Source organism: Panthera uncia, chromosome B4 (genome assembly GCF_023721935.1).
Source record: "Panthera uncia isolate 11264 chromosome B4, Puncia_PCG_1.0, whole genome shotgun sequence".
Taxonomy (NCBI): domain Eukaryota; kingdom Metazoa; phylum Chordata; class Mammalia; order Carnivora; family Felidae; genus Panthera; species Panthera uncia.
In genome coordinates this window covers 53,806,803-53,820,127 of record NC_064809.1, presented here as the reverse complement: position 1 = coordinate 53,820,127, position 13,325 = coordinate 53,806,803, and the positions used below count along the sequence as shown (strand labels likewise).

The window sequence follows — 13,325 nt, the reverse complement described above, 5'->3', positions numbered from 1 at the left end:
GTTCTGGAAAATGTCAGATTTCCCTTTCCAAGCACCATATGAGTCACTGATTTTTCAAAACATTGTGACGTGAAAGCTTAGCAACAGATCAGGACATTGTTGGGAATTGCTCTTTCCCTAAGAGCTTCAGAGAAGCCTGCAAAGAGTTCCTATAGCAAGACAGATCCCAGGCTCATGCAAACTTGTCTTTCTTGGCACAAGAATATCAAAGCATAATTTCAAGGTCACTATTCTTCATCTTCTCTTGGAAAAGACCCTACCCGTTTTATTTAGTACTAGAATTTTGTGCCCTACCAGCAGAAAATAATTACCACAGGTACTCTCCACTTGACTGAAGGAAACATTTTTCTCTTGGAAACACTATTATAGTAAAGCAGACATGTTGATTTCCTGGGTCCTTATTTTATTAGTGTCTTGGCTGGCTTCTTTTCAGTTCCTGGTGTCTTGATTAAATTCAAGAGTTGAGGAGACACCATTGCAAGTGTTGGTTAGTGAACACTCCGAAGGTCAGTGAGTTCTCAAAAATAATACTCAAGTCTATAAAATGACACGGGTCATGTCTTTTTTTCTCAGTCTTAGGTTAGGGAAGATAGTTAACTAGTAGTTAACTATTAGGAATCTGTGGGTCTATACCTTCCCCCCTTCCCACCTCCACACCCAGCTCTGAGATCTTTCAACCATCACCAAACCAAAATCAGCATTGCTACATTAATAAGAACCGACATTTAATATGTACTTTTAACAGGCTAGTCACTATCTGAGTGCTTGATATGGATTGTGTCATCTTGCCCTCATAACAATTCTGTGAGCTTCTTATACCTGAGTGGGCAAGAGAATCTCCAGGGGAACCTTTAAATAGGCTCTATTTTATTAGAGTATTTAAGCATTCTCATTAAAGATATTTTCATGTGGGGGCCTAAGATTTTATATCTTATTCTATTCTTGCTCAACAAAAACCTAGAGGGGCATAAAATAATGTTAACCAGGTATTTCTCATGTAGCTGGATGATGGAATAACAACCATCCCTTTGAGATACTGTCCAGTGAGAAAAGCACAGGATTTGGGTTCAGATGTTTTGAGTTTGTTGCAGCTTTTCATCTACTAAGTATTTGATATGGGGTAAGTTATTTAGCCATACTTTAATAGAGTTGTGTGTGAAAGGAAGAAAACAACCCAGCATAGCTGTATAAAGGATTAGGTCAATGTTTTTCAGAGCCTAGTATATGCAGACTCTCTATGCTTTGGGTAAATGGAGGGGTGGATAGATAAGTGAATATTCTTGCCACTTTCCCCCCACTTGTCTGTTTTTCCTCTTCTCCTTTCTATATTTGATCTTGTTCCTGTTCTTTGAATACACCAAACCATTTCCTTTATACTTGCTCTTGAGCTGCCTGAAGCACTCTTTCCCCCTGTTGATCAGCTGGCTAATCCTTCCTTCAAATTCCCCCTTCTTAAAGTGGCTTTTTCTGAGCCGTATGTAAAATTGTCCATTTCTGGCTCCAGTTACTTTCAATACTTTTCTGTTTTATTCTCCTTATAAATCTTGACACCATTGATAACTACACAATGTATTACTCAGTTACTTGTTTGCTAACAGCTTCCTCCCCAAGAATGCCTTGGCACAGAGGCTGTTTTGTTCACCTAGATGTGTACTAAAAGGTAGTGATTACTACGAATGCCTCCCTTCCTGACTTGTGGATCCACACCTTGAGCTGCCTTAAGTTTGAGGAGCTGAGCATGCAAGCTGGGTGGATTCTTTTTCATGAATGGTGCTGATGGATATCCTTGAAGAAATGGGGTGACCTAATTTCAAGGACAGGGAGACTTTTTTGTACATAAATAGATACACATCTCAAAAAGAAATGGTCTCTAAACTCATTGGAACAGATAAGTAAGAAGAGTTATACTGTCATTGCCATTTCATGATAACTCAAAAAAAAGTGAGTTTATAACATGCTGTTTTGATTACTAGTTTATGTAAGAGTTTTATTAAGCTGATTCCCAAGCAATGTGTTCCAAAGTGGTTTATATGAGGACACTAATAAGGCAGCATACCAAGCAAATAGACCAACTGTTACTTGGGCTGCTAACATGAATCCTTTCCATTGTCATGTTGAAGACTCTCCAAATTCTTACGTCTAATATGGCTCAGGAAATCCAAGAGTTTGATATTCACAAGTCTAGTCAAAGGCAAGCACATTAAATGCAAGGACTTCACCCTTTATCTAGAGAGTACTTTCAAGGATTTCACCGATTTATATTTGATAATCAAAGCCATAGACAACTGGGAAAAGCATCAACCTAATACTTTCTCCACTTGTTTGAAGGCACCTGACAAACTTTTTTTTTCAGAAAAATTAGGAATTGCATAAACTTCTTTATTCACAAATAAAATGCTCATAGGGTCTAAAAGGAACCTAACAGATGTTTACTTAAAAGTGAACAGATATCCTTGAATTGCTTCCCAGTCACATAAATTCCTCTGGTATGCAACATGAGCAGATTCTAACAGAATTTTTAACATCTTAAAGTCAAGAAAATCACAAGATTTTAAAAGTTAGCTCTGTTCTAAACTTATTACTGGTCTCCTCAAGAGTGGAGCACAAATTAGTCTTCACTAATCGAAGAACAAATAGGAAAATTATTGAAGAGTAAAGAAAACACATGTAACTGTTAGTGGATGACAGCAAAATAATGATTAAACAAGTAGACCAATAAAATAAGCCTTAAGTAGTAAATGTGTTCTTAAAACATTGATTTCTTTAACAAGCTTCTCAAAGGTAAATTTAAATGTTCACTATTTGGGCCATAATATGAGAATAGGAAGATCAAAAAGGAGAGAAACTAGATATCGATCAATAATAAATACAGCTGACTCTTGAACAACTTGGGGGTTAGAAGTGCCGGCCCCATGTATAGTTGAAAATTCACATATAACTTCTGACACCCCCAAAAACTTTACTAATCACTTACTTTGACTAGAAGCCTCACCGATAACAAACAGCGTGTATTTTGTATATTATATGCATTATATACTGTATTCTTACAATAAAGTAAACTAGAGAAAATAAATTGTTATTAAGAAAATAATAATAATGTTATTAAGAAAAATACATTTACAGTACTGTATTGTATTTATCGGGAAAAAACTGCCTAGAAGTGGACCTGTGTGGTTCAAACCCATGCAGTTCAAGTGTCAATTGTATTTTTCTGTCACCACAGTAAATATCACAGTCAGCTCTGACTTTTCCCTCTCCCACTACTGATTCTATGTAACATTCTTTTTGTATATATTTGCTTAGCAGCCCCAGACCGCAATTCCTTTTTTAATTAATATAATAGTTTCCAGTATCTCCCTCTGCCAATCACAGAGTTTTGGAGCCCAAGGGACTCTACTCAGAAATGCACTTCCCAAAGCCATCATAGCCCCTGCTTCCTGATCAACCCTACTAAATCAGACTCTTACTGTGTTTTTTCTAATCAAAATCTTTCCATGGCTTACCCTTATGCATTGAAAACTGCCCAGACTCCTTTGTTGAGCATTTAAGGCCATCAATGCATTTATTTTCAAGTCCCCAATACGGTTTTCAGCCTTACCTTTTCCACATATTGATTCCAAAGTATTTTGTTAGCACCTCTGTCATTTGAGCTGTGGTAAGCTAGAGGCTTAGTTAGGACCCAGAGGTAAAGGACTCCCAGCCCTGCCCTCTAGTAACTCTCATTTAAGGGGGGGGGGGGGGGGGAGTGGCATGGAGACAAGTACATGAATAACCCATGTGTTGAGAAGAGTGGTGACCACGGCTGCCCAGGCAACACTGAACGCCAAGTGTCTAATCCTGCCATCTTGTTGACCTTGCTTCATCGATGGTAATTCATTTAGCTTCTGTTACTAAATCATAGCCCACTCCTGCCAGTACTTCATAATTTTGTTCATGATGTTTCCTCTCTGTGGAATGTCTTATCTTTGCCTTTCTGCATACCCCAAATATACGTTGTCTGAAGACTGGATCAGACGTCAATTCATCCATGAAGCTTTCCTTATTGTCTTTGTCTTACTATCTCTCATTTGAATTCCTATAGCAATTTGGTTGTATTTCTTTTTCTCATTTGGTTCACATCCTTGCTTGTATTGGAATTTATTATCAAACTCCCATTTCTCTCACTACAACCATTTGCCTCTTCAGACAGCAACTATGATTGTGTATATATATATATATATATATACACAAAAAAAAAAAAACCAAAAAATCTTTACAAAATAGGTGTTCAATGAATATTCCCTGAGCTAAAATCATAATAGGGAAAAAGTTGTACACCAAACTCAATTGTAAAATAGAACAATGAGGGGATTAACTATACAAATAGATCCCCACACACTTGTAGTAAATCTATGACATAAATTACTGGAAAAATTAACATCAGTAGAGAGGAGAGCTACCACTAACAGACCAGCATCCCCAGGCTGAAAGACGCTAAGATCTATCCACAATGGGAAAAAGTTCTTCACTGCCATTATTAAACACTAATTTTAGGTCTTTTGGAAATTAAGTGAACATACTGTTTATTCTCCATACACTTTGTGTCCTGAGTCTTGGAAAATACGTGAAATTTCCAAGAATTAAAGTTTCCATTAACACAAGTGCCAAATCAGGAGGCCTGATCTATGGGACAAAGCACATTTGTCTTTGCTGGCTCCTATTCAAAAAGCTATAGAAAGATATTCACTGTATAATCTTTCTTGTGCGCAATTGCTCTGTTTTATCTTTCAGACCATCTAGACAAGATAGAGAAGCTGCAACATTTCAGAAAGCAACCAATTACTGAAAAATGGCCATCTGAGTTCTAAGTGTTGACAGCGATTTTTTGTTGGGGGTAAACTTTCTCACTGGAAGGAACCCCAAATGTTTTTTTGTTTTTGTTTTTGTAGGTTGGGGGGTGGGGTGGGGGCGGGTGTCTTAGTGTGCCTGTGTGCACGTGCGCGTTTAACTTCCTGAGAACTAGCTTTGGCTGGTGAAGAAACAGTTTACTGGGTTTCAGAACATCTTCCACCTGTATCATCCCCACTAGTTCGAAATTTAATGTGTGTGCACATTATGTGTGCACACAGCGTGAACACCTCGGAAAACTGTTTTCTGATTTCTATACCTGGTTTTATTCAATCTTAAGTAGCCCAGTTATCTACCCACATTACAAAATAAAAAATAAATTCTCTTTACGTCAGTGAACTTGGACTCAGCAAGTTCTCCCTCCTGAGCAGGGAGCCTTTTAAAGACTTGCGTGTCAAACTGGAGGCCCGGGGGGTCGCCGCTACAGGAAGAGAACTGGCCCTACAGGTTCCGCCCTCCCTACCCCCCCTCCCGGTTGCCCCTCCCCTGGCCAGCTCCCTACCTCCGCGGGTTGCGCCTTCCCCCACTCCCCTCCCTTCTCTATCTCGCCAACTCCGGCGGCCTCATAGATCTGGCGCGCGTCAAAGCCTGAACCGGGAGGCTGATTTGTAGAGCATCAGCCCCAAGGTTCTCTTCCCCCAGCCCCTCCTCCTTGCACTGCAACGGCCAGGGGAGTAGCGCTGAACCGGGGGAGGGGAAGATCTACACCCATCCCCCTTCCTCTAGCCTTCCCGCGTTCAGACTCAGTTGCACCTTTTATTATTTTAACTCTTCTCCTTAGGACACGCGGTCCCCGGATTTGTCCCTCCGGCATTCGCGGTCCCCGCACCCGCGCGCCGGGATGGGAGAACGAGGGACCTGCCCGCGGTCGGCCGGCCTGTGTAGGGAGGTGCAGCTGCCGCACCCGCTGCCCAGAGTCTGTAAGTTTCAACGCTCCTCCCGGGGAGGGGAGGGGGAGGCTGCTCGCACCCCCGCAAATGATTTAAAATGCCAAACACAGCACAAGTTTTACAGTATTAGAGAGACTTTTCGGGGCACACTCTTCTAACTCTATCTTGCAATCCGCAGGTTATTGTCCGGGTTTTTCCTGCGGCTTGTATGTTTGAAGCCTTCGCTGTAAAGTTTTCAATTTACAATATTATGAATTCCAATGGGATTTTTTTTCTCTTTTTTTAATGCAGTTCATACTTGTTTAACATTTAAAATACTTCTTCATCGTTTTCAAGTTACATAGCACATCGCTTATTATTATTTTGTCAAATTTCACTAAACATGTTATTTATACTGCGCAAGAGGCCACGGCCTTTTCTCTGCCTACTTCTAAAAATAACGGAGGAAGAATTTCCTCTCTGTACTTTTCATATTGCTATATCGTCTAAATAATAAGTGGATCGTAATACCCAGCTGGTTTTAATTTCCACCATAGACGCCGCGTGTTTGTATCTTTGCACTAATCTACAGACGCGGTTTATCTCGGAATTATCATTGAGCCTGCTGTTTACAGGACGGCTCCTGGTTTTGTTTAACTAAGGCTCTGCCCGTGTTCATAACGATACGGAAAATTGAAACACTTCCGATTCGTACCAAATAATTTTTCCGCGACTCCAGAACTCAAGCGCAAAAACTAGAATCGTGTTGGGATTGATAAAATCATACCTTAGCTTTGCAGGTCACCTGGAACGTATACACATATCCCTGAATGCAAGAACTGAAGAGGTGAGAAAATGGGGGAGGGGGGAGTTTTAAAATCGTCGTTTGCCTTATGCAGGAGGACGTCCCGAGGGAAGAGGAGTCAGGTCAGAGACAGGTGAATAAGCTGGCTATGGTGACAGGACGATGTTGGCCAGAAAGAGCATCATCCCCGAGGAGTATGTGCTGGCGCGCATCGCCGCGGAGAATCTGCGCAAGCCGCGCGTCCGAGACCGCCTCCCCAAAGCCCGCTTCATCGCCAAGAGCGGGGCATGCAACCTGGCGCACAAGAACATCCGCGAGCAAGGGCGATTCCTTCAGGACATCTTCACTACCTTGGTGGACCTGAAATGGCGCCACACGCTGGTCATCTTTACCATGTCGTTCCTCTGCAGTTGGCTGCTCTTCGCCATCATGTGGTGGCTCGTGGCCTTTGCCCATGGGGACATCTACGCTTACATGGAGAAAAGCGGAATGGAGAAAAGTGGTTTGGAGTCCACTGTTTGTGTGACTAACGTCAGGTAAGAATGCAGTGGGATGAGGCAGGGATTGAAAACGGTGTGGGAAAAAATAGGAAACTGCCCTTGCTCTCTTCTTACAGTTATTTTTGTGGAAAGTGAAATAAAGCATTCCTTTAGTACCTTTGGGCACAAAGAAGTAAAAAAACAAAAACAAACAAACAAACAAACAAAAAACTAATCTGACACATTAAAATCGTTTTAAAGGAAGCTTTATGGATGAGGAGTCTCTGCAAACGTGGAGCTTCAATCCCTCTGGCTAGCTTTAAAAATACTGCACTGGTTATTATAAAAATGGTTATGATTCAGAGGATTCCAGAATGCCTCACTCAGAAAAAGCACATATTTAGTTTTCAGTATGAAAAAGCTGCTGGCTATAGTTCTAGTGTCCACGGGTAAATATCTCTGAACAACAAAAAATATTGTGTCAATGCTAGCAATATTGTTCCAATATTTCTCTTGCCCATGACATTTCCAGCAATAGTGAGGGAAATGGGAAAACACTGGCAGAGAGGTGTCCTAGGTTAAAAATCCACTAAAATTGAAATAAGTAGCTACAAGCCCTTCTTTATCAAGAGTATCTTATATAGTAGCTGGTTGCTAGCATTGGTTATGCTAAGATGCAGAACTAGAAAAAAATTAACTTTTAATGGAAATTGATCCAAGTTTTTCATGGAAGGGATTATACAGAAGTACCTTAATGTTGTGATTTTCTTTACAAGTTTTAATAGAGTAAAAACAAGACCTTCCTCAGACTGCCTAGCTTTTGCTTCTTTCTCTTGTAAGTGTTTCAATGGTAAGTAAAGTGAATTTCATTTCACTTGGCCTAAGAACATATTTTCACATGGCCTAAGAACAATTAGATGGGGTGATCTGTCCTTTAATTTTTGTTGGAAGGTGCAAAGAGATCATGTATATCGATTGCAAAAATAGTCACTCTGAAGCGAAACAATGGCAATAATACTGGAAACTTTGCCAGGACATTTTCTGAGTAATATTACAAATTCGCGTAGTGTACAAAGCAAAGCAACTTGAACAAGCACCATTCTGCCAGGCAGCTGTAAAGAATGAGACCTTTGCTGACCCTGAAATCTTCTGAACTTAGCATACCATTGCCAGAAGCGGAAACCCACTTTGAACTTGTCCTTGTCCGTCCTTCCATTTCCTAAGTACCTTCAATGCCAGCGTATCAGGAAGAGATGCAACATTTGTGTGCAGAGATCACACATCACAGATTTCAGCTCAGATTTTGAGAAGAGAAAAATATACTGAATTGATCCATTGCCTTTATCATCAAGTAGATATTATTGTGTCTTGAACTTTTCACAAACTTTTCTCTGAAAGAAAATATAGGTGAAAAATGTCGGTGATCATCAGTGTACCGGATATAAAAGAAACAAAACATTGTGTTTAACAGGTATTTGTAGGCCAAGTATCATTTTCTATAATATTTCTCTTTAAGAAATTTATGGACACTGATATTGGTGAACCAATTTCATATCAAGATAAATTTTTAACAAACATGCAGTAGATACTCATAAAAAGAGATTAAAAAACAATAAACCTCAAAAATAAATGGCAGATTTTATTTACAAGACAAATATTTTGGCTTTTCCTGTGAAAAAGAAGTCATGAAGCAGCTTATTAGAGATATAGCATTGGGGCGCCTGGGTGGGTCAGTTGGTTGAGCGCCCGACTTTGGCTCAGGTCAATAATCTAGCGGTTTGTGAGTTTGAGCCCCGCGTCTGGCTCTGTGCTAGCAGCTCAGAGCCTGGAGCCTGCTTCGGATTCTGTGTCTCCCCCTCTCTCTGCCCCTCCCATGCTCATGCTCTATCTTTGACTCTTAATAATAAATAAATGTTAAAAAAAATTTTAGAAAGATATAGCATCAAAACTAACATCCTTTTGATGATTTTTTAAAAAGAACTTTATAGAGTGCACTGGTTGCTAAAAGCTGTTTTACTGCTAGCTTTTATTTTTCACAAGATGTGTTCTGAAGCATTTTCATTACCCTGATGTATTCCTGCTGGTAGGAATATTCCATTTACTGTGAGAAATGACGTCTCAAATACAGTGAGACAAAGTTGATCTCCTCAGCATGACAATTTTTGATTTTTAGTTTTGCTTCTTACCTAAAAAAATAACTTGAAATCTTTTAAGGTTAAAATCTTACTAATTTTATTTTTAACATTTTCCTACTGTTTATACTTCATCTCAACATTTAGTTTAATCATAACCAACCGCACATAATAAAAATTTTTTCACCAAAAATATAGAACTGGAAAATCTCCATTCTCTCCCAAAGGGGATTAAAAGATGTCTGATAATATTTCTTATTCTTTACATTTCCTTACCTTTCGTAAGTTAAATGTCCCACCATGTCATCAAAATTAGAAACAACTTAGAGTGATGGTTACTCACCAGTATGTCCAAATAACATTCTACCATTCTCATTTTAGGATGGCTCACTTTCTCTTTCATGTGGATGACTTTCCAACATGAGTCAGAAAATAAACCAACATGTTTTCTTTCATTCAGCCTAACTCCCTCTGTACCAGAACAAATGAACAGCTGAACACTTTCATCTTCTGAGGGTGTTTAGCATGACAGGTGTCCATAAAAGGCTGGGTCTTGTACCACGTAATATTTAGAATTAAATTCTTTCATAAAATAAACAATACATAAAATACAGCATATGAATAATCTCCCAAGCCATTAAAATGAAACGTGGGAATATTCACCGTCAGTCTGCTCCATGAAGTACATATACATAATTAGAAATCAGTGCTGTATCCAAGTTCCTCCCCTGGGGTCCATTCTTAATCTTTACGAGTTTTTGTATCATACAACACATCTTCTGTGTAGCTAGTGCACAAAGCAATTATTGTGGTTTCCATGAATCTTTTTAGCAGCAAAAGGGGTAAAAGGGCAATTTTTCACGTTCCACTGGAAAGCTAATCAACAGCATCATATATGCTTACCCCTCATGGTGTTGCACCAAAGGGCAGTGCGGATACTCAGTATTCAAATGTTTAAGCATTTTGCCCACTCATTGTGCATGGCATTTATAGATAGATAATACTCTGGAAGATAGCCTACGCATGGTTAATCTATAAAATTAGAGGACTTTGGAATTGGCATTGGGGGCACACATAGGACTAACCTTGTTTATGTAAAGAAGCCATGGCAATATAGGTTATGTGGGTAAGTGAATAAATTAACCTTAAGAATAACCAAATGTGGTGTATCTTAACCAGGGGAACAAATCAGACTTACCTGAGAGCTTTTTGTAAGTTTTGCCCAGTCAACTTTGAACTTACCAAATCAGTGTTTGCACTAGATATGGAAGAGAGGTACAATTTGAAAGAACTTCCCAAGAAAATACTGACACTTGTCCACTCTTTCCTTTTGCTTCTTTCAAAAGATCACTAAGCTAGAAGTGACAGAATTCAAGTTCTCATTAATTATGTGATCTTGACATAGCCACTTACAAATCTCTTTCTCAAATTTTTCCTTTAATGGCTTCAGTATTCACTAGAATTAGAGAACAAAATGGGACAATCAATTTAAAAAAAGTTTTCTTTCCGAATGGCAAGACATTCTTTTTTTATTAAAAATACTAATATTTTTGAGTCATGTGTTTTGTACCACCTTTAAGCACCATGCTTTGTCTGTATAAGGTATACAATAAGTGTTAGCCAATGAATATGATTTTAAGGGTTGTAAATAATAAAATGTTCATTTATTACTCAATACCTTCCCATATGACTCAAGTCACTTAAACACAGATATGCAATAAATAATAAACATAGAAAGTTTCACCAAGTAAACTATGCCTTTGTGAAAGTATTTCACAAAGTAAAATATGCCTGTAGATACAAATATGTATTTATTATTTTAACTTATTCTTTTAATGCTTTCATGTAAGTAGGCCCATCATTATGTGATGTAGAAAATAACAGAATTGTATCCCAGAAGTATGAAAGTGGAGGCATTATGATGAGAGAGGGGGAGAGAGAAAGTGCTTGTGTTTAGAATCAGACATTTGACAAGTTAAGTTGCCAGGTGTTTCCAAAAGTATTGAATAGCTTTTGGAGGAAGAAAATGGAAAATTCAGCTTAGCATGTTATTTCATTATTCAAAATTTGATCTGATGGCACCGTTTTCTGATATCACTCCTTACAGGTCTTTCACCTCTGCTTTCCTCTTCTCCATTGAAGTTCAAGTGACAATTGGATTTGGAGGGAGAATGATGACAGAGGAATGTCCCCTGGCCATCACAGTTTTGATTCTCCAGAACATTGTGGGTTTGATAATCAACGCAGTCATGTTGGGTTGCATTTTCATGAAAACAGCTCAGGCTCACAGAAGGGCGGAAACCTTGATTTTCAGCCGCCATGCTGTGATTGCCGTTAGAAATGGCAAGCTGTGCTTCATGTTCCGAGTGGGTGACCTAAGGAAAAGTATGATCATTAGTGCCTCAGTGCGCATCCAGGTGGTCAAGAAAACAACCACACCTGAAGGGGAGGTGGTGCCTATTCACCAGCTGGACATTCCTGTTGATAACCCAATTGAGAGCAATAACATTTTTCTGGTAGCCCCTTTGATCATCTGCCATGTGATTGACAAGCGCAGCCCCTTGTATGATATCTCAGCAACTGATCTTGCCAACCAAGACCTAGAGGTCATAGTGATTCTCGAAGGAGTGGTCGAGACTACTGGCATTACCACACAAGCAAGAACCTCCTATATCGCCGAGGAGATACAATGGGGCCATCGCTTTGTGTCCATTGTTACTGAGGAGGAAGGAGTGTATTCTGTGGATTACTCCAAATTTGGCAACACTGTTAAAGTAGCTGCTCCAAGGTGCAGTGCCCGAGAGCTGGATGAGAAGCCTTCCATCCTTATTCAGACTCTCCAAAAGAGTGAACTATCCCATCAAAATTCTCTGAGGAAGCGCAATTCCATGAGAAGAAACAATTCTATGAGGAGAAACAACTCTATCCGAAGGAACAACTCATCCCTCATTGTGCCAAAGGTGCAATTTATGACTCCTGAAGGAAATCAAAACACATCGGAATCATGACAGCAAGACAACCTCAAGAAAGTCTTTTATCAAGTTTTGATAGTTTGTGCAAAGCACTGTCAGACTATTCCAGAATGGAAACACAGTAATTTGTCCTTCTATATCTTCATGCACTAGATGATACTCATATTCAAGCAACAGCACTTTCTGTGTCAATAAACAGTAACACACAAGGCAGAGGATTCATGGCTGACACTTGTTTCATACATGCAGTATTTGCAGCTATATTATGTATAGGAAACAGTATGTTCTCATTTTTCTCCATTTGAAACCCAAGAATTGCATAATAGACCTTGAATATAAAAGTTGGCCAAGGAATGATTTGTTCAAAATGCTTAGAGGTTAAAACCACTAAAAGAGGTTAAAACAGATTTCTCTGTTTCTGTTGGTCACTCTGGAAATGCGAATAGGATGAAGGGCGGAAACCCAAAATTTTGTTGTTAACACCTTCTGTATATCAACCAGTATGTTATGTTGCCTTCTTTTTGTTTTTTTTCCCAGATACTGTACCTGGTGAGAGGCCTGAGGCAAAACCTGCTGGTCTCTAGTTGCTTCTAAACAGGTTCTGTTCAGTCACTTCTTCACAATGACCTTTGCAGGTTTCCTCATCCTCCTGATGGCAGCCTATTGGTGGAACTGGGCAAGGAGCTTTAGAGAAAAGTAAGAGCATTCCTGTCTCATTTAGGACTGGATTGCCAAAAGTGACAGTTACTTTTTTGGCTTCTCACTTCTTACAAGGCCCCATAGGGAAATACTGTATTGAATATTTTATTAAAATATTTTCTTTGTATTCACTGTAGTTTTGTGATTTCTCTTTCACAATAGTATCCCTAGTCAAAGCTCAAGGGGAAAAAAAAGCATTTTTAGAGGCATGTGAAAGAGATATACAGTGATGATACCTCTCAGATCTTCTTGCCTTTGCAATTGGTTATTCCAAGGGCACTACATCTTTTTCTTTCATTTTGGTTTTATTTCCTTCCAAGATTTGAGATGTTTTCTTAGCTCTTCTTTCTGAGCCTGGTGTATCATGGAAATCTTACAACCTTTTTTCTTTGAATCTTCAACCTTCCGTCTTAAAACTATACTTCCTTCCTGAATTCAGGCCTACCATACATAAGTTTAGCTTTATTTCACTTGCTAAAGTG

At 39.2% G+C, this 13,325-nt stretch overlaps 1 protein-coding gene across 2 annotated transcripts; it reads left to right on the top strand.

The window, feature by feature from the left end:
* The first annotated feature begins 5,293 nt into the window (after nucleotides 1-5,293).
* KCNJ8 (potassium inwardly rectifying channel subfamily J member 8) lies at nucleotides 5,294-12,974 on the top strand. Of its 2 annotated transcripts, XM_049625178.1 has the most exons (3): nucleotides 5,294-5,807; nucleotides 6,656-7,097; nucleotides 11,280-12,974. In XM_049625178.1, the coding sequence occupies exons 2-3, from the start codon at nucleotides 6,724-6,726 to the stop codon at nucleotides 12,178-12,180; spliced, it is 1,275 nt and encodes a 424-aa protein (XP_049481135.1). In that variant the 5' UTR covers nucleotides 5,294-5,807; nucleotides 6,656-6,723; the 3' UTR covers nucleotides 12,181-12,974. The 2 variants fall into 2 exon arrangements, with proteins under 2 accessions (XP_049481135.1, XP_049481134.1); XM_049625177.1 differs by having other exon boundaries at nucleotides 5,294-7,097.
* The last annotated feature ends 351 nt before the right edge of the window (nucleotides 12,975-13,325 follow it).

Bases quoted from the DNA above. Each gene is read 5' to 3' on its own strand.
- KCNJ8 (XM_049625178.1), top strand. From the start codon at position 6,724: ATGTTGGCCAGAAAGAGCATCATCCCCGAGGAGTATGTGCTGGCGCGC. The intron at 7,098-11,279 runs GTAAGAATGCAG...CACTCCTTACAG, and splicing joins GTTTGTGTGACTAACGTCAG to GTCTTTCACCTCTGCTTTCC.